The sequence below is a fragment of the Simochromis diagramma genome, unplaced genomic scaffold, assembly GCF_900408965.1.
Source record: "Simochromis diagramma unplaced genomic scaffold, fSimDia1.1 OVJJ01000320.1, whole genome shotgun sequence".
In the NCBI taxonomy this organism is placed as follows: domain Eukaryota; kingdom Metazoa; phylum Chordata; class Actinopteri; order Cichliformes; family Cichlidae; genus Simochromis; species Simochromis diagramma.
The window spans coordinates 4820159-4840203 of NW_024386773.1; the positions used below are offsets into that span (position 1 = coordinate 4820159).

At 37.9% G+C, this 20045-nt stretch overlaps 1 protein-coding gene across 1 annotated transcript in view; it reads left to right on the plus strand.

The window, feature by feature from the left end:
- Nucleotides 1-14779: 14779 nt before the first annotated feature.
- The window catches only part of rspo4 (R-spondin 4), a 39832-nt gene continuing 34566 nt past the window's right edge, over nt 14780-20045 (plus strand). The window contains exon 1 of the mRNA XM_040004281.1: nt 14780-15446. Within this exon, the coding sequence (XP_039860215.1) occupies nt 15368-15446 (79 nt within the window). The 5' untranslated portion in view covers nt 14780-15367. The remainder of the gene's footprint in view (nt 15447-20045) is intronic.

Below are 20045 nucleotides of genomic sequence, written 5' to 3' on the forward strand. Positions count from 1 at the left end.
ATTAATGTAAAATATCGAAAGGTTTCTCTGAAAACAGACTCAGTCTGAGCATTATCGTGATTTCCAATGGGGAAAAAAAAATAGGTGGTTGAAATAAAAATGAAATAATATCAAAGATAAATGTAAACTTAGCACCATTTAAACAATCACCGTGATAGGGCATTGTTGATGGTCTCTTTTGATAAAGTATTCTTTGGGTTGAGTCAACAATATTATCACTGGTCACTGCTCTACTTATGTAAGAAACCACAAATAGCTTCAGCTGTCAAACCACCAAATCACCATATGGCAAAAGTGCCTTTAAGTTTTTAAGGTTTTCAAGTTCAGTTTCCACATCAGGAATAGCTTTGCTCTCACATCCAATAATAGCAAACTTTAAGTTGAAAACTTTAGCATAACTTGATTTACCCCTTCTTCACTGAATTCAAAAGATCCATCCACTTTTCGAATTTTGCTTAACCCAATCCTCCTCCTCTCTGACCCCTGCAGCCAACATTTTCAAGAAGATACCGAGACATTCCCAAGTCAACCGAGAGACCAGCATTTTTTTTTTCCTCTCCTTCTATGTGGACAAGTGAGTCACCCGGAAAGCAACCCAGTCAAATACCGAAAACTCCTCCACACAGGAATACTGTATATCCCATGGCTTATTTAGATAAATATGTCAAAGAAAAGAGAAAAGCAGCACAAGAAATCACATAGTAGATCAAAAATAGAGATATAACATGTGAAAAGGAAAAAAAAACAAAAACAAAAAAACAAAAAAAAACGAGGGCACAAAGAAAGAGAAAAGGAGGCAAAAATGGGCAGAGAGACCTGACCCAGATGGCCCAGAAGTAAAATCAAGAAAACAACTGAGGAGGAGGAGACAGAGAGAAGTCAGTGATTCGTGGATCAGAATGCATGTTTTAAACCGTGTGCTTAAAAGAGTTGACTCAAGCAGATTTACAACAGCTATTCAACTCAGCTATCCAGTCACATTTGATGCACCTGTGATCATCTGTGTCTAATCAATATGCTTTTTACAGGCGTGGTTCCAGCGCTGAACACTCACAGGTAAAACCTCTTGTCCTAAAAAGTCAAAGTTTGACTGTGTATTGTATAAAAGCTACATGATATCAGTCATTCAAAAGAGACCTGAAACCACCATCTCCATGAAGAAGCTCCGTGGAGTCATAGGGAAATCCTACAACGCATGGATACCATCTTCTTTTAGTTTGTCTTCAGCATAAAACATTTCTGGCTTTCTTTTCATGTCTTGCCTTTGAAGCACCTGAAACCACGTTAAGCGGACAGCTGTTTACATAGAGTAACAGGTAGTCTCTTCGTGACCCAGAGGTTAAAACGCTAACCATGAATATGGAAGTACACATCTGGCCCTGCATGTTTCTCTGCTCACTCTCATACTCTAACTGCTAGCTATAAAACAGCAAAAACAAAAAGCAAAAACATGGTTCACCTCATTAGAGGTTCACCTCATTAGAGGTGGTGCCATGACGAAAAAAAGGATTCTAATTGAATTTTATATTATGTGCAATAATGCCGTAAAACTATAAAACCTAATAATTTCTTTAGAATTTCAGGTTGGGTATTCATGCATGATGGTTGAATCTCTGTAGCAGCTGCAACTGTTGAGCCTGTGTACCCTTAAGCAAAGGAAAAACTGCAGCAATCCTGCTGCTAAAATGATTACATCAAGCTTGTTTGTTTCTTCCGACCTCTGAACAGCATGCAGTTACTTTGTTCCTCTCTTGCTCTTGTCATGAAACCTGTGTGGAGACTGTTGCGTGATGCCCCTTTATTTCCTGCTGAGATGACTGAGTCAAGCTTGTTTTGCCGACACAAGAGGAATCAGGATCGGGAGACTCCATGGGAGCTCGGCTTGCCATTGAGCACAAACTGAGTCATCGCACCAAGAATCTAATTTGTTCCATATATTTTTAATTGGAAAACAACATGTTTTTATTGGTCCCTTTGAATAATGAATAGGTGACTGATACGCTGGTTTCCAGTTTGGTAGGCAGGTACTAATAGTGAATTTCAGTAGGCGCTGTTGTCTACCCTCCAGTGCCTTAACGGGCAAATATTCTAGTTTTGGTGCGTTTTTAGTTATTGTGTGATATGTTTGCCATTATCATAACACTACAGGTTATCGCAGTTATGATGATTGGATTTAGACTCCTATGTAAACAGTTTCATTTAACCCCTTAAAACTATGTAATTTGCAATCTTGGTTAAATGTTCAGTTTTATGTGCTCAAATGTGCTCAAGACATACCAAAAAAAGTGAAAGACTAGTCCTCAGATAGCAGATGTAAACCAGTGCCAACAACTAAACCACTGTGTCATCCTGGCAGGTAGGACAAAAAACAGTTGACTGTCCAAAGGCTCACAAAAATGAGCAACACACGATGAGACATACCTGGTTGTGTTGTGTTGAGTTTTTTTATTAAAATGATAAATATTTTCTTGCATTTTTTTGTAAAACAGCAGGGCATTATTGAGAAGTATTTTTAACCATATTGTGTAACCCAATGTTTCCCAACCACTGTGCCACGGCACATAGGTGTGCCATGAGAAATGATCAGGTGTGCCATCGAAGATTATCTGGTTTCACCTATTTAGTACTCCAAGCGACCAGTGTGAGTAACAAGCAGAACAATTATATTCTCTTCCACAAGAGGGCAGTAATAGCAACATGTAATAGCAATAGATAAATATTTGAAAAGAAGTCAATCTGACCTGGGTCCTGGACAAAGTTCAACCCAGGTGAAGGCCCTAGCATGAGTAGTAGACTTATAGTCAAGACCGCCTAAACTAAGACCAAGACAATACCAAGACCAGAGGGTATCGAGACCAAGACAAGACCAAGACAGACCGAGTCAAGACCAAGACAAAGTTCAGACGAGACCAAGACCGAGACAAAAAAGTCTTTAAACTGCAGCCAGATGCTGCTTTGTTTACGGGTGTCAGGCATATTTATGTGTTTTTGCGATGCACTCGCACAGCCCTCCTCACCGCTGTCTACTGTCTCACTCACTTACTGAGAGGACAGACACACGCTCGACTTGACTGTCGCATCACTCACCCTTTCTGTTTTTCACATAATGATATTATCCTATATCCTCGCATGTGATTGGCCACAATATGGAGGCATTGGCGCAAGCTGAGCCACTGTGAGGAGCCGACTCTCGCTCAGTGGGAGTCGACTCTTCTGATTCACTACAAAGCACTCTCTAAGCACGGCTCTTAGAGCTGATGCTTTTGCGCATGACACATTATCGAACGTTACGTTGTGTGTCATGGATACTGTTGACTCCGATCTGAGACAGCAAGACCGAGACAGCGAGACCAAGACAAGACTGAGACCAAAGTCCGTCTAGACGAAGATAAGACCAAGACCACGGAAAAGAAGTCTTGAGACCAAGACCAAGTAGTGGTCAAAATAAAGCAACAACAACAACAACAACAAAAGTATACTGGGGACAAACCGAGCCACTTCCGCTCTGCTGGTTCACAGGGAAAAATTATCAATACGCTTTTTGTGACATTTTTGTTTGGCGGTGTGCCGGATGATTTTTCCAATGTGAAATATGTGCCGTGGCTCCAAAAGGTTGGGAAACACTGGTGTAACCTATTGTGTACTTGAGATTTAGAGATTTTCTAGAGCTCTAATCTGCTCCGTGGTGATGGTGAGTCACTGAAATTAAATCAAGTTAAAAATTATGGAACATACGAAAGTGCAGGTGTTCAACTCAGCTTTCTAATTTACAATTATATAATTCACAGCTTTGTGTTGGCTTGAAAAACTATGAAAACCATAATCAGAGTTAATGTAAATCACGATCGTTTGCTTGTAAGCTTTTCATTTGTTCATGCAGGCTTTCTACTTCACACATTTCTTTTTTTCCTGCAAAACACAGACCGCCTATTTCAGTCAACATAAACAAGTCATGGAAAGTTATCTAGAATATTTTACAATTGATGCAGTTTATTCTTAATCTTCAAAATAGGGTTTCAAGTCAGAAAATGCATCACTGAAACTCGACCATAGTAAAGGATATGTGGAAACAGTTATTGGGTGAATGATGTAGTTTGTCCGTATTTCATCTTAACAGTGTCTGCAGCTGTGGTCAGAAATTATTCATCACAGAATATTTTGGGCTTTTAATGATTTCTCTAAACTGCCCCCCTCCCTTGGAATAATTGTACAACAAACAAATGATTTAATGAACTGGTTGCACAACTTAGGATAGTCTCCATTCCACCAAGGATCAAAAGCTTGCAGACATGTTAACGTATGTACACACTCACTTCCATCCTTTAACAAGTGGTGCTGAAGATTTTATATTGTGTTTCAACTTGACAACACCAAAGCCTATTAACTTCTCATTAGGGACTGCGATTGACTACAACTGGTAGTTTCTCTTTGCCAGCATAAAATGAATTTTTTGACACAAATAACCAAGGAACACAGTGAAGACCAGAGAAGGAGAATTGCAATATAATCAAATTCCACACTACTGAAAATAAGTTTTTCACAAGACAAAGCAAAGGTATAAATATGAATAAGATTAGCCCTTATTTTTTATTGTTCCCATATTTATGATACTGCCTTTGAGAGGCAGCTGGCAGTTAGAAAAAGTAGACTTACATCTGCAAAGCTTTGTGTGGAACCAATGCAGCATCATGTTGGACAGACATGAGAAGCACACAGAAAATTTAACAAATGAGGGGGGGAATGTTTAGCAGAGTGGAAACAGGTGAGTAGGGTCCAGGTAGGTTGATGGTTCAGGCAGTAAGCAGGTGGCTGTAGCGGGAGTGCTAGTTCCAAACAGAGAGGAAGGTGTGAAAAAAAACAAAAACAGACTAAATAAATAAAATCAAAAAGTCCATGAAACAAAATGCAAATCAAGACAGTTCCCATTTTAAAATAATAATGTATATTTCAAAACAGTAGCTCCATCTTCACCTTGAACCTTGAACCATGGTGTAGTAGTTTACACAGTCACCTAATAAAGTGAAAGATCCCTAGTTTAATCCTGGGAGAAGACACAAAACCCTTTGGGGTTGCTTCAGGACGGGCATCTGGTGTAAAAAATCTGCCAGATAAAACATGTGGATCTACCTGTTGTGGTGAGCCCTGATGAATAAGGGAGCAGCCAAAAGCAGTTTCTTTATTTTATGTAGTTTTCAATGTTGGACCAATTTATCTGAATGTAACTGGCCGGTTACATAAAAAATACAACCCATACGAGCAACGTGTTTAGATGCACAGAAACATCTGACAGCTCATTCCAGCAGATGCGTAGCACTGACCCAAGTTTACTTCTTGGTGCTCAAAAGTCTGTGAAAAATGTAGAACAGCAACAACAGTCCACCATGTGGAGGTTTTTATCGCTGCCGCATGCCTCTCATATCTCCACAGAAAATGACCTTAGTGTTCAAATCTTCCTTCGAGCTCCTGATAGGGAAAAAAAAAAAGAGGGTGGGAAGTACCCAAAACAGATATACAGTATTTTCGGGTGCTAATCTGATGCTGGTGAAAAAAATAAACAAAAGTTCATGAAGATACGTTAAGCTATTTTAGCAGTTCTGTGTCAAAAAAACCTCTCTGTGTTATTTATGTGTCTTTTTATAACAATTTATCATCTATTTAACCCTCATTTGTGTTTGACCAAAGATGTTGGTCTTCAGGAAAACGGTTGTGTGTCGGAGATACGATGTGCAAATAAACTCCTGTTGCCATGGCGTGCTCAGCAGAATATAAATTTGATATACAATTTTAGCATCTGTTACATATTTACCCTGTGGTCATGGCCTTGCAGAGCCCCTTGGGTTCTTGTCTTTCTCTTTTGCAGGACTCATGTTTTCCAAAGACCAGCCTGTGTCTCAGTTTCTCATCCTCCCATCATCAGATGGCCTGTGTTTCCCTCTTTTATTTAATACTCAAATTATGAGAATTTGTATCTAAAACTAGGAGTAAGGAACGTTTGAGAAGCCTTTATTCTCTGCTGGTGTTATCTGTAACTTATCTGAGCAATTTCATCTGTAAAAATATCAAACGTAAACAGTAACTTGAACTATTTCCTATGCCTGAATCTTTTTTCCAGCAATAACAATTTTAGACAATCGTATCCTTCCAACTTTGGTACAATTATGTTTGACGTAATGTTATTCAAATATAGTTTTCTTTATTGTATACCTTAACAAATCATACTAAGCTAGAGTTGCTAAGATAAAGCAAGGGGACAACATCAGAGCCAAATGATTAGACTGTATAGCACACGGGCACAAATGACGTCAAGCAGTCAGTGGTTTGCCCCAGCCGCTGCATGCTAGGACACTATGACTACACAAAGTACATTACCGCTAAAGAGTAAACGTGCCTGTAATCACAGTTAGATAATTCTTTGTGCTTGGTTTAGAAAAAAGGGATATCTGCCTATATGGATTAAACCATCCTGCCACTTCTTACCCATTCGGAGGTATAGTACTCCTATTTTTTTTTCCACTTACTTCCTGATGAAATAAAATTTCATCAAACTTCTACAGAGAAACAGCTTCAAAGAACATCCAAAACAATGTGTCCACTTGTGGACACATTCCAAGCCTTCACAGCAGCTCTTTATCTGATTAGGGATTAAAGCCACAAAAACACATTTTCAATTGGTTTCACACATATACACCCCTACAAGTGAACTTCATGTGACCTTGCCTCAGAATTCCTCTTCTGTTGGTGGTTTCATTCATCTACCCGCTGTGAGGGAAATGGTTACAATCACAGAGAGGGCTTGGTTTTCTTCTTTTTTGCCACTTTTTTCCCCCGGTCAGACCAACTCAAGTCAATGCACGCAATGCATACAGTCAGAAATCCCATTCTTTTTTTTCTGTTTTTTTGGTGAGCGTGTGGGGTTACGAGGTTCGGGGGACTTGGAGGCCCATCTTTGTATGGTATGCCAGCTGGAGAGATTTGGATCCTATCAAAATTGATGAAAAGTTTAATTCTGATATTGAACATAGCTTGTGTCTTAAAATGTTAGTTGAAAAAAAAGAATATTTTGGAGAATAGCTACTCCCATCAGTTTGTTTGATGCTGATTCCTGTGATTTGGTTGTTGATCCTTTTGTTTTTCAAATTCAGAAATAAAAAGTAAAACATGTATTTTAGAAACTACAAACTAGATTGCTCAGGAACTTTAATATGACGCTATTTGAAATCCATGATGCTATTTTAATCGTGCCATCTGACACAACAAAAATGCAGTTAGTAATAAACACCTAGTCACTACAAACAATATCCTTTTGCAGAACTGAGAAAACAATTTCAATAAGGAGAGATCATTAGAAAGAATGAACATGATTTTTTGATGAACAGAAATTAGATAGAGGTGTTTGGCGGTTAGACTGTTCGTCTCAGTGGAATGAAACCCCAGCTGTGAAAGCAGGACCTCTGGGAGCCTAAGCCAAAGATTAAAAAAAGTAAAACCTTAACAATACCCATGATGGGTGTGACAGGAGATTTCTTTAAATCACCCCATAGTTCTTCAGCTAAGACACCTGAGTTAGAAAACACAAACACTGCAGTTGTCTTTTACTCGCGAGGGCAGTCATAGACGCATGACCTGCGACCTGCGTCTCATCACTGTCTGCGTTCTTTATTTATACTTTTCTGTGTGTGTGTGTGTGTGTGTGTGTGTGTGTGTGTGTGTGTGTGTGTGTGTGTGTGTGTGTGTGTGTGTACAAAAATAACAACGTCACTCAGAGCAACGGGTTTTTCCCTTTTCTACATCTAACTGTTCTCTGAAAACAGAAAGCGGTTAGTAGCTGAATAAGTTCATCACAAAAGTTATTAGGTGAAAAGTCACGTAGACATGTAGATTGCTTAGTGATCAATAAAAAGCACATTTCATGGAGCTGATCACATTATATAAAAACAATTTTCCTTTGACGGGGTGTATGCAAATATCTGACCAACACTGTACATGCCTTCCTGCCTCGTGATTGGCTAATTTAATATTTATGAGCACTTCAGTCTACATGTAGGTGTAGTTTTTCCCAAGTGAATGGTGAGTAGGGATGGGAATTGAAAACTGGTTCCCTACAGAAACTGTTAACAGTATTTCAATTCCTTGGAATTGTTAGTCTGCTTGCTTATCAATTAGTTTCACTTGCACTCGTGCTACTACAGCTGATTTCAGTGCGTGTTGCAGGAGGGATAGAGTGGCACAGTCTATAGCATGGATATGGATGTTACTTTTATTATTATTGCACAGAATGACGAAAGTGCAATGTTAAAGTGGAAACTGCATCCAGGAAAGAAAAAACAGCATTATGCAACTAACACAACTTTGGCTCTTTGCAAGCATCTAGGCTGATAACACGAAAGTATTGTAACAAGTATTATAATGAATTACTTTTGCCTCTCAGTAATTAAGTAACATACTGCATTACTTTTAAGAAAAGTGTGTAATATGTGTCATACATTACTTGGGGTGCTAATCTCGTTAAAATGGCGCTAACGCGTTGACGCCGTGCAGCCCCACGCACGGGGCGATTCGTGCTAACTTGCTAACGGAGGTTTGCCACGTTAATGCGGTTATGGCGTTAACATCATTTTAACGAGATTAACGCTGACAGCACTACCCCAAACATGTGAAAACATTTAACCACACAGCATGCAATTAATTAACTGCAGAATGTAATGTCTTTAATATGCTCCTTAGCTACTTTACTCTCAAAGCAGATCCAGTGAGAATAAATAAGGAATCAAACTGATACCTGCTAATTGCTAATTTCTTATCATTTCACAGCTCTACTGGTGAGTGTATTTTTCACATAATAACTATGAATGTAAGTATTCTAAATGTGCAAAGCACCCATTTACTCACTACATCACATTGTGGTAACTGACTGTTAGTGAAATACTACTACAGTGAAGAAAATATTTTCACCCTCCAACTCCCAATGCCCAAACCAGCGCTAACTGTGTGTATCTGTGTTGAGTGTGTGCTAACAATGTGTTTAGTGGCAGTCTGTCAGCAGCTGGTTAAGTTTGTGTCTGTAGGATAAATAAAGGTTGGTCAGTCAATAAAAAACAGCAGTTTGACATTTTAATAACCTGCCTCAGTTACCATGATGGAAGACTGTGCAGTCAGTTGTGGTGATAAATTGGTCATGACTCATGACTGACTTTTAAGATCAAAGTATCATTTGCTTAAACACACACCACCTCACATTGACTGTTAAAAAAACATTTTCTAACACATTTAGTTGTTTAGCTGTTGATAGTGACAGATTCATGTTGTGCAGTTTACAAAGGAATTAAACCCATTTACTTTGCACATTCCTGATAAAAGCAGCACCTGTGAGGAACAGCAAACTTTCCACTCTGTCATTTCTTTGATGGCCTTTCTTTTGAGTAAAAGTTTACAGCGTTCCTTAGCTTTGAGAGTCAGGAAATGCGTGCAATGAAGCATTTCTGAAACAGATCAAAATACCATTTTTCTTTTTGCTAAACATGCAGACCCTTTTATGGTCGCTCACCTAATTGTTTTTTGGACTCTAATACCTGGTACTCTGCATACTTCAGTGAGTTGTTTATATGTTTTTTGAGCTCGCTCCTCTATAAAACATATTTTCCCCATTATCAAATGTCATTCCAGATTTTTTTTCTTTTATACATGATGGAGAGCTACACAGCACTGCCTACCAGGAGTAGGCATGAAGCAGGGAAACCTAATATCAGTGCATTTGTTTAGACTTGATCATTTTAGTAACACAAGGGAATATTTTTCTATTAAATATTTTAATGTAAATATAGCTAGCATACTTCCAGTATAGTAGTTTTTCCTTTCAAATTCTACTTAATAGGATCTTTTTCTGTAATCTTTTTCTGGTTCTCATACTTTATTTTTATTTTTGGGATCCATTCGGTCTTAGTATAATTATGCTAATACATAATCTTAATGAATTGGATAAACGGAAGAGAATGCATGGTTGGCTATATGGCAACTAAAAAGAAATGCATGTAACTAAGGCGTCTACAAAATTCAGATCTAAATTAGAGGGGACAGGGAAGTTTGGGGGAAATATTCTATACCCATCATATACCTTCTAGTTTTTCATTTTATTTTACAATAGCTTTTAAAACCTGTTTGTTTACTTTAAGCCTATCATTTTGGGTGTTTAAGTCCAATTTATTGACAATGCTCATCTTATCCCACTTTGGAAAGCAGTAAACCAAGATCAACAACGGCACACCCTCACTCTCATCCTTTGTTACATTTGAACAATATCTCATTCAAGGTGTCTGTGCAGCAGAACTCCAAAGTACAAAGTAAAACTCAAATTCGGCTTTGTTGCAAACTCTAAAAAACAATACAAAGATAAGTAAGCCAGGAGCAAAAATCAGAAACCTTCACTTTTTATAGAAAACACAGAACTAGGACAGACACAACTAAGAGGGAGAACTCAACAAAGGTCAAGGAAAGACTGAGACAATATATACATACACCAGAGAATTAGAAAGATAGGAAACGCAAGAGAATACAGCTGAATCGAATTAAGCTAAGAGACAAGAGGAAGCAAAACAAGACAAGGGACTATCAGAATAAGTAACAAAGGACGTAACAAACACTTCCTTGTTACGTCCTTTGTTACTTATTTATTTACTATTAAAAAAGGAAGTAACAAACACTGAGACGAGGACCAAGACACGTGAACTTATTACAGAGACGGGAGATAAACATGAAGACATGATTGACTGGGGAGACAGAAAGGGAACACAAAAGATAATAACTAAAAATTACATAATTTAATGAAAATCACAGACTGGAAACAAAGGGAAATTAACAAAACTGGAACCTGTGACCTGGAAATATAGATAATAAAAATCAGAGATACTAGGAATATAGCACATAAACAGAATCAAACTGTCACGGCTGCCAAGGCGAGCCGTGTGGTATTGATGGGAGAAAGGACCCAAATCGCAGACAGTAGATGATAATGCTGGTGATGTTTTATTTACACAGTGGTGAGATGGCAAAACAGGCAAGAGGGAAGACAAAACTAAAGACCTAAACTGGGAAAGCTAAATGACAAACCTGAGAGGGTACCAGAATGGGGCGAGAGGGTGAGAGGCAGAGGGACACGGACGAGGGACACGGACGAGGGACACGGACGAGGGACACGGACGAGGGACACGGACACATGGAACACAGAGTAACACAGACAAACCGGCAACAGGCAGGAGAACACACAGGGCTTAAATACACACACCAGTAATCAGGGGATGAGAGACAGAAGGGCAACACAGCTGGGAGAAATCAGAGCTGACGGGACAGGGGAAACGTAAACTGAGCACACTCACATCAGACAGAGACCTTCACAATAAAACAGGAAACTCAGACACAGGGAACCAAACAAGACACAGAACTAAACAGACAGATTCGCAAACAGACGGGGTGACACCATAGACAGACAGAGACACAGACGCAGACCGAATATAACACATAGAACTCGAACAATAATAATCATCATCATAATAAACTAAAAAGAGCTGGGTCACCGACCCAGGACCATGACACAATCAATCAAACACACACAAAGAGAACAAAACCAAAACTCAGTCACAATTAAAAGCTAGGGAGTCAAGATGTGTTTTCAGATGGGATTTTAAAATGTCAAGGGTTGGAGAGATCCTAATTTAAATGGGCAGACTGTTCCATAGTGTAGTCACAGCAATCGCAATGGCCCATTCTCCTCTGTGTTTAGCTTAAAACCAAAACTCACCATAACCTAGAATGAATCTAAAGACCTGACAGCATCCTTGTTACATGTCATCAGCAGTTGTTCAACATATTAGTCCACTAGATGCATTAACACAACCTACAGGACAGGGGCAGCTTGTTATAGTGTCTCACTTCAAAATTCTATGGAAAACTCAGGTTGTTATCATAAAAAGCTAATGCTATTGTCTAATAAAATTATCTAATAAAATTATTGCTACTGCTAATTTCCTTAACTTGGTGTTTTTGCAGCAGAAAGTTAACACATGAAAAACTATCTGCTTTTTAGAGACTACTCTGTTTCATCTTATTATGTTTCACATTTCATGTTTCATATTTTTATCAAATATTGTGCCCAACATTCTGAAAACACAATAAACAATCCAATAAACTTTTTGGTTCTTTTAAAAGTTCTTTGGGTTGAAAAGCAGCTTTAGTGAGCAGATTTTCTCTTGACAGCAAAGGTTTACTAGTTGTTGTTGCAACACTGTGACAGCACCATTGTGCTTTGTGTGCCTTCAGGAAAAGTTTGTTGCCATCTGGGAGTTTTTCTCAATAGTGATGTCAGAATTCAAATGGCACAGAGAACCCCTTCAGCAGACAGATGAAGCACACAGTAGACAGTAAATTCTCTAAAACCAGTATATTTAAGGCGTATAATTTCAAGTAATTTAATTAGAGGCTGTTTTACAGTTCACCATGTATTTGTACATAGTGGGACACTAACTAACACCCTGCTGAACATGTTTAGAACAAATAAATCTCAAATCAAGACTAAACTTACCATCAGCAGTGCAAACACGGGCAGAGCTTCAGACACCAATTCTTCTTACTTGATGTCTGTCTTCTTCTAATTTCACCACAAGCCACAGTTTACTCTGTCCAACTCTGTAAAAAGGCTGTGGTCTGAAAACATCTTAATGTGGAAGCCTGACAGTCAATCGAGGGATTGCAGCATTGCTAAATGTGTGCAGAGGGAAACGAATTAAAACCTTGTATCTCCATAGAGTCATCTCTACTGGACCTCAAGAAAAACAAATTCTATTTTTACAGACTGAAAGCTTTTGTTTTTAACATTTCAGTGGTTTGTCTATTCCAAAGACTTGGGTTGACATTTCCCATCATAACACCATAAGGTTTTAATGAGAACCACAAAAACAGTCTGCTCTGTGCTGGACTAAAGCAGATTCTAGAATCCCAAAATTATTAATTTTCATAGTTCGGTCACATCACTGATTTTATTTTGTCAAACTAACAGTCCAAGTCTAAATAATTTGTATGACTCTTGATTCATTGTAAACATTGTATTGATTGGTTGATGCCATTAGAGAAAATCTGTTATTAAATTAAAATTAAAAGCAATGGCATAGAATGGGAGGTAGCTGAGGAGGTAGGGCAGGTCACCTACTAATTGGAAGGTTGGTGGTTCAATCCCTGCTTGCTCTGGTCTGCATGTCAAATATCCTTGGGCAAGATACTAACCCCAGGTTGTTCTCCAGTGTGTTCACTGGAGCATAAACATGTGTGAGTTAGATAAAAGGTATATGGAGGTAGGAATGTGTGAATGCAGCAGGTTGTATAAAGTGCTCAGGTGGAATAGAAAAGCTCTATATGAGAACCAAAATTCTAAAAAGGAAATTGTTTAAATACAGCTGAATCCTTGCAAACTATTTTACTATCATGGCTACTCGCATTCATTTTAAACATTTTCAATTCACTTTTTCATCAAATCACAATTCCAGTTCTCTCAAGGCTATTTATATTATAAGATAAATACCCTACAATAATACAGAGAAAATTCCAACAATTAGCTGACCCCCTTTGAGTGAGCACTTGGTGACAAAGGGACGGAAAAACCTTCTTTTAACGGGAAGAAGCCTCTTGTCGAACCAGGCTCAGAGAGAACCGGGTGAAGAGAGAGAGAGACGGGACAAATACACATCTGTGGTTTTAAGGAGGTTCTGAATTTAATATCTTACTAATCTTAAGATTTGGATCTGTTAGCTGCCAGTACATTTAAACATGTAACCATGTAAACTGCTGGAAAAAGCTCAGTTTCAGAGACATAAAGTTGTTTATCAGTGGTAGGCAGTATGAGGATTTAAAAATATTTTTAATATGTAGTTCTTTCCCATAAGAAATTTGCCAGTGAGCAATGGGGTTCATCCACTGGTGCCAGCAACAAATCCAAATCACCATAACTGTTTTCTTTTCTAGACTGTAAGAAAACAAAAAGATTTTCTCTGCTACATAAATCTGTATCTTTGATCTAGCAATTAAAGCTGCTGTGAGTCAGTCTTTAAATCAGCTTCAGTTTAAAAGACAATTAGTCTAAATAGAGACATGACATGAAACATTAAGGTTGTTCTTAATAAACAGGATGAAAAAAAAAAACTGAACAAACAAAAGGGAATAGCATGCAACATGTGAGTCAAAGCCACAACACTGCCAGCCATGCAGTGGGATTTTTCAGAAGGGCTTAATATTGTGAAATATAAATGTGTATTAAATAAAATAAGCCATGTGTAAGTTGCAAAACATGTTGATGCCAAACATATTAGCAACTAATGCAGTAATTTTGACCAGGACTGACTTGCTGTTAAAACATCCTAAAATCCAAATGGTGGATTCTATATTTTATATTAAGTTAAAAACCTACCAAATCAGACAGACTTTGTCCATGTCAAAACAAAAATGGGTGTAGTGATGTATTTCATCATATATTTGTATAATCAAAACAAATTCCCAGCGACTGAGGTTTGGGGTCCACCAAAGAGATGAATTTGCCTCGCCCTTGCCCACTTACCTGACTACTTACCCAAACAGGCACAACAAATCAATTGCCAAAACGTGGCAGGCTATAATCACATTTTAGAGTCTTAGCTCTGCTGTTTCCAGCTGCTTTTTTTCTTTCAAGGTGGTCAAATTAAGTTTACTGACTTGCCATAGAAAACAAAGCTGCCCAGTACTTGCACAAAAATAAATAAACAGGGATAATAAAAAGAAGAGACTGAATAACAATAGACTGAGCCAGGAGGAGGAGGCTAAAGATCAAGCTGGAAATATGGAACCACTTAGGGCTGAGAGTGCAGCCTTAAAGGGTTAAAGATGGTTGTGGGATAAGTGGAGCTCGTTTATTGCAAATTTGACAGTGGTAGTTAAATGTAGAGTTTTCCCTCCAATCTGCCAGTCTGAGGAAGCAGACAAGCCTCTCTGCTTTCTTCACCACCTATCCGTCTCTCTCCTGTGCTCTTCTTTGTTGTCTATGGCTGCCTGTCTCCTCATCTCAGCCCTAAATCATCTCTGCGAAACAGGACAAAGAGAAAAAGGATTTTTTTCCTTGTGTTTCCTCTCTTCTCTCACGTCAGCACTCATTCTTATTTCTGCTTTGGTCCCTCACGTTTATCTTCTTCCCTTCATCTCCATCCACCCCTACGTCTTTTAAACCCTGAGTCTTTGCCCCTTTCTATTCTCGTTTCTTTCTGTGCCTCACAGTGGAACTATATTTTCAACTGAAACCCTGGAGTCTTTGCAGATGTCCGCAACCCGGCGCTGAAACGGGTGCTTACCAGCAGCCCAGATGCATTTGCCACTCCTTGTGATGTCCTTGTTATGTGAAGTGATCAGGATGGGGTCCGGCATCATTCAGAAGCAAAGTGGTGAGTACACCATGAAAAGACCACAAAGAGGCTGTTAGCATGATAGCATTACAACAGCAATTACAGCAGTTTCAATTTTTTCCCACTTTCTTAACAAATGAACTTATGTTCCACATGTACAACAAAACAGGAACCAACTGGAGATACCTGTGCATTATTTTAAAAACGTAACGATACAGACAAACGATACAAATATATATTTATTCAGCATCATCATCATCATCATCATCATTATCATTTAGGACATGCTTACACTAGAGAGCAGGTGTCATTAAAGAAGCTTAGGTTGATGCAGTTCTTGTTTACACAGCTCTCATATAACTTTATCATCATCATAATGATATTTATCTGGTCTAATTAAATCACCTAACACAGAAAGATCCATTTTTATGTTAATTACTCCAGAAACCCACAAAACAAGTATTTCAGAAACATTCTACAGAACTTATTGTATATAGATTATTTCTAATAAATAAGAATCACTTTTTATTTCCACGAATTACTTTATTTCCTCGGTATTCAGTGTATAAACTAGCCTGTCTTTTCTTGTTAAACTCTGTAACAGCATATAGTCACAGTGTTTGGGAATTATCTCCAGATCCAGATTTGTCTCTAATCACTTTCTCATCCAATCCCTCTGAAAACAGTCCAGACCACAGCCACACAGGTCTGTGGTAACCCTCGTGCTCACCGGTGTCTGGTATTTCCTAAGAAATCAGAGACTAATAGAGGGGGATCCGGTCTCAATTAGACCAACATTCTGGCTTGTAACATTTTTCTCTCTGCCCCCATCACCCACCTAGAGGTCAAGTGTTAAGATAATAATTATAGGGGCTTCATAAAGCCATCAGTTGCCACTAACACTCACTCAGGTTTATGCGCTTCCAATTCAGGTTGTGAAAAGGCAAATTGAAAGAACGAAAGATACATTTTCAAAATCTTAATTCTGTCATGTGCTTATGATAAACATGTGATGGTATTGGACGCACACAGATGGTAACATGACACATGAATAATTTATTATTTAGTCATCTTTATCATGTTTCACATTTAAAATTAAATCATTGCCACAACATGGCTACTACTGTACAGCATATGTAAACAACTTCATGCAAGTCCTAAAGTGGAATCTTTAATCCTTAATGTTTCCCAAATTAGGCAAGGGAACATTAACCAAACACATTAGAAGATAGCCTGTAAAATATGCAAGTTATAATGACTTATAAAAAGTCCTACTTAAAAAATAATACATTATACGAGCTGAACATTGCATACTGGATGACATTTGATGCTAATACCTTAGAATAGGTTAATGTTGGATTGCATTTATAGGTCTAAAGGGTTAAATGCTAGCTGTTGGAATGACTGCTTGACCTGCTGTCAGTATTCATCTCTTTTTACCACGGAGATTTATGCTGTCATTTGATTTTTCCTTCCCGGGAGGAGCCACAAATTCCTCAGGGGTTGTGTCAGGAAAGGGAAGGCATCCCACGTAAAACTCAAATCAAACATGAGGAGCTACCCGCTGGGACGACCACTTGTGAATTAGGGAGCAGCGGAAAGTAGCTTAATTTTAATGTCTTTTCTCTTCATTCCTTGTTTGCTCTTTTTTCTCCTGCAATTATCCCTCACTCTATCAGTATTCATGTTTATGACCGACTGTAGTAAAACAAAACAAAAAAAAACACTCAATGGGGGAAAAAAAACAACAGAAAATTGTAGAAAAATGCTTCCACCTACTCCTCTCACACACTCAAAAGACTTAATATGACAGCATAACAACTTGCAAAATAAGTAAGAACTGCACCATTATTATGAGACACATCATCCAAGTCTGTAATGTGTAATGAAGCAAAGTACCATTTTAGTTTGGATAACTTAAGCCTTTTTTGAGCAGCACACTGAGTTTTAGTCAAATCATTGCCTGTCTGCATCTACCAGGTCTGTCTGTATTACTCAAAATAAAGACTTTGTGGGCACAGGTGTTAGAGAAGTTGTTTACCCGATGTTTTATATTTTATACTGTAGCAATGGCACTGGGAACTTTGAAAGTAGTTAGTACTTTTCTCACTGGCTACACATTTATGATTATACATTAAGGGGTGAGCCACGCATCTTAATTTTTTAATTCTGGTGTTTCTGGTCCGATTGTTACAGGTGTATAAAAATGAGCACCAAGTCTGCCTTTACAAATTGTTGCTAAAAAATGAGTTTGGTATTCTGATAGGATGCCATCATTGCAACAAGTCAGTTTATGAAATTTCTTCTCTCAGACTCTAAGTGGCATTATGGGAAAGTGGAAGCATTTAGGAACCACAGCAACTCAGCCGTAAAGTGGCAGAACACGTAACGTTACAGAATGGTGCAGTAGCTGCAGAGGTCCAAACCTCTTTAAATGTGCATTAATAGCAGCACCAAAAATGTGCAAATACTATATAAAGCACAGACTTCTTTGATAGTTATTGGTCTGGTTTGCAACCCAATACTCAAAGTCGCCCCCCCAGTAATGCATATCTTTAATCATTAATACAACAGAAATCAGTGAGTTACAGGAAAAAAATCATAACACATACAGTCGTTATGATAGGTAAAATAGTTACAGAGACCCAAACTATTTGTCATGCTGTAAAGTTAAGCATTTTAACATGGGAGTCTACAGGGAATGGCTCATTTTTGGTACCAGCAGTACAGTTGGTGGAGGTTCTGCAAAGGCTTTATGTTTCACTTTCTAAGACTGCCACTTGGATGCTACTAGTGATCCATATCTGTTCACCAACAATTTTGGCTAAATGATTTTGCCTTTTGGGAAAACATAAATAGGTAAAGAATAAAGTCAAAGAATTTTAAAGAGTCAAAATCTTTAAAAACGAGCACTCGGAGATTGAAGAAAAAAAAAAGCATTATGTTTTAGAAAACTACTGAATCAATGCCCCTGTTTATCAAAGTGTGTGTAGCAGCATTAAACATGAAATCATCAGTCAATATTAAGCAATTGCTGCTACATCTCCAAGAAAATTCTGACTAATTATTGAGCAACCTTCTCTGAAACAGTATAGAAGATGAAGAACACTGCATCATTGCACTGAAAACAGACAGTAATCAAAACAAGTATAACATATAAAGAGAAAATCTACAGAGTCTCCTTATATTTCCCATTTATTATAGTTAACATAAAAACAATTAAAAACAAAGCTGCATCAGAATACAAACAGCCTATCAGGACCATCATGCAGAGCTCTAATGTCACATAAGGTAACAGTTTTATGCACTCAAATCAATAATGTTGTGCAAACACCTTATGAAGCGCACAAGACAAAGGTTTTACAGATCTCCAGGGGCTCCATAACAACATTTAAAGCTAGAAGAAAGTAGATGAAAATGTAACACAAGCTGGGAGATCAAGAGGTGAAAAAGATGTTAAATTGCAGCACATTTTTGACTCGGCTGCTGTCAAGTGTCTGGACATTGGGACATGACGGTAGCACCCCTACAGCTTGTGTTTTCTTAGTGTGCGACTCCACCTTTTTCTAGTTAATGTACACATTATGGAGCACTGTTGAAACATATCTGTTCCTGTTAAGAATATGTTTTAAAATAGATGTGATCATTTTAACTTAAATATATAAACTTATAGCATAACCAGGATTTGTTTGTTTTTTGATTGGGTTATTTAACTAGATTACATATACCATGTAAAGAAACACAACTTAGATTTTTATTATAGGGTTCATTGCATTTTTTTAAAAGTTCTTAACTTACACACAAACAAACAGCATCATATGTCAACTCAGCTCCAAGCTGAAATTTCAGACATCAGGAAGAAACTGCTCATATGGATATGACAAGTTGGAGAACTTGTTAGCTTCAAAACCATTATACAATATTGTTTCCTTATTTTTCCTATTTAAACTTACTAATCTCAGTGATCTTTATGCCTTCACTTTCCTTAAATACTCCAGTTTTGTGAATTATGTTTTAGGGTGTAAGCTCTTTCCAAAATGTTAACATCTTTCCCTGAAACCCCAACAGATCTTGTTACACCTGGTGCTTGTTAAAAACCCAGGGCAATCCCATACGAGGTCAAAGTTCAGCGTTTTACGCTACCTTAACCTGCCGCTCCTCTGTAAGTCCCTTAAGCCTGCAGATCGATAGCATATGTGTAGAGAACTGTTTTTCAGACAATGAGCTGAGAGCTCAGCGGGTCTCAAAACCCAAATGGATCACTGAGTTATTCTGGGGAAATCTGCTCTGTTCCACTCTGCACTGGAGTTGAAAACTCTGTCTTTGGAAGTCTGTTCTTTAGTAACTCTGCCAAGATCACTTGAAAACAAATCTTCAACACCAGAAATTTTAATTACCTTTTCAAAGGAGTAGAACCTATTGCATTTGATTTAGTGTTTTATAAAAAAAAAATTACCAAAGCACTATTGTCATGTAGGGCTAAAGATGTTTTCATAGGTGAAATATATATATGACAACAGAATATATATTATATACATTTTGCATTCTGCTCAAATTTTGGTGAATGAAATTCCATTTTATTTATATATTTTAAGACAAGTTATCCTTATTTGCTAAATCCATGTAGCTTGTATATCT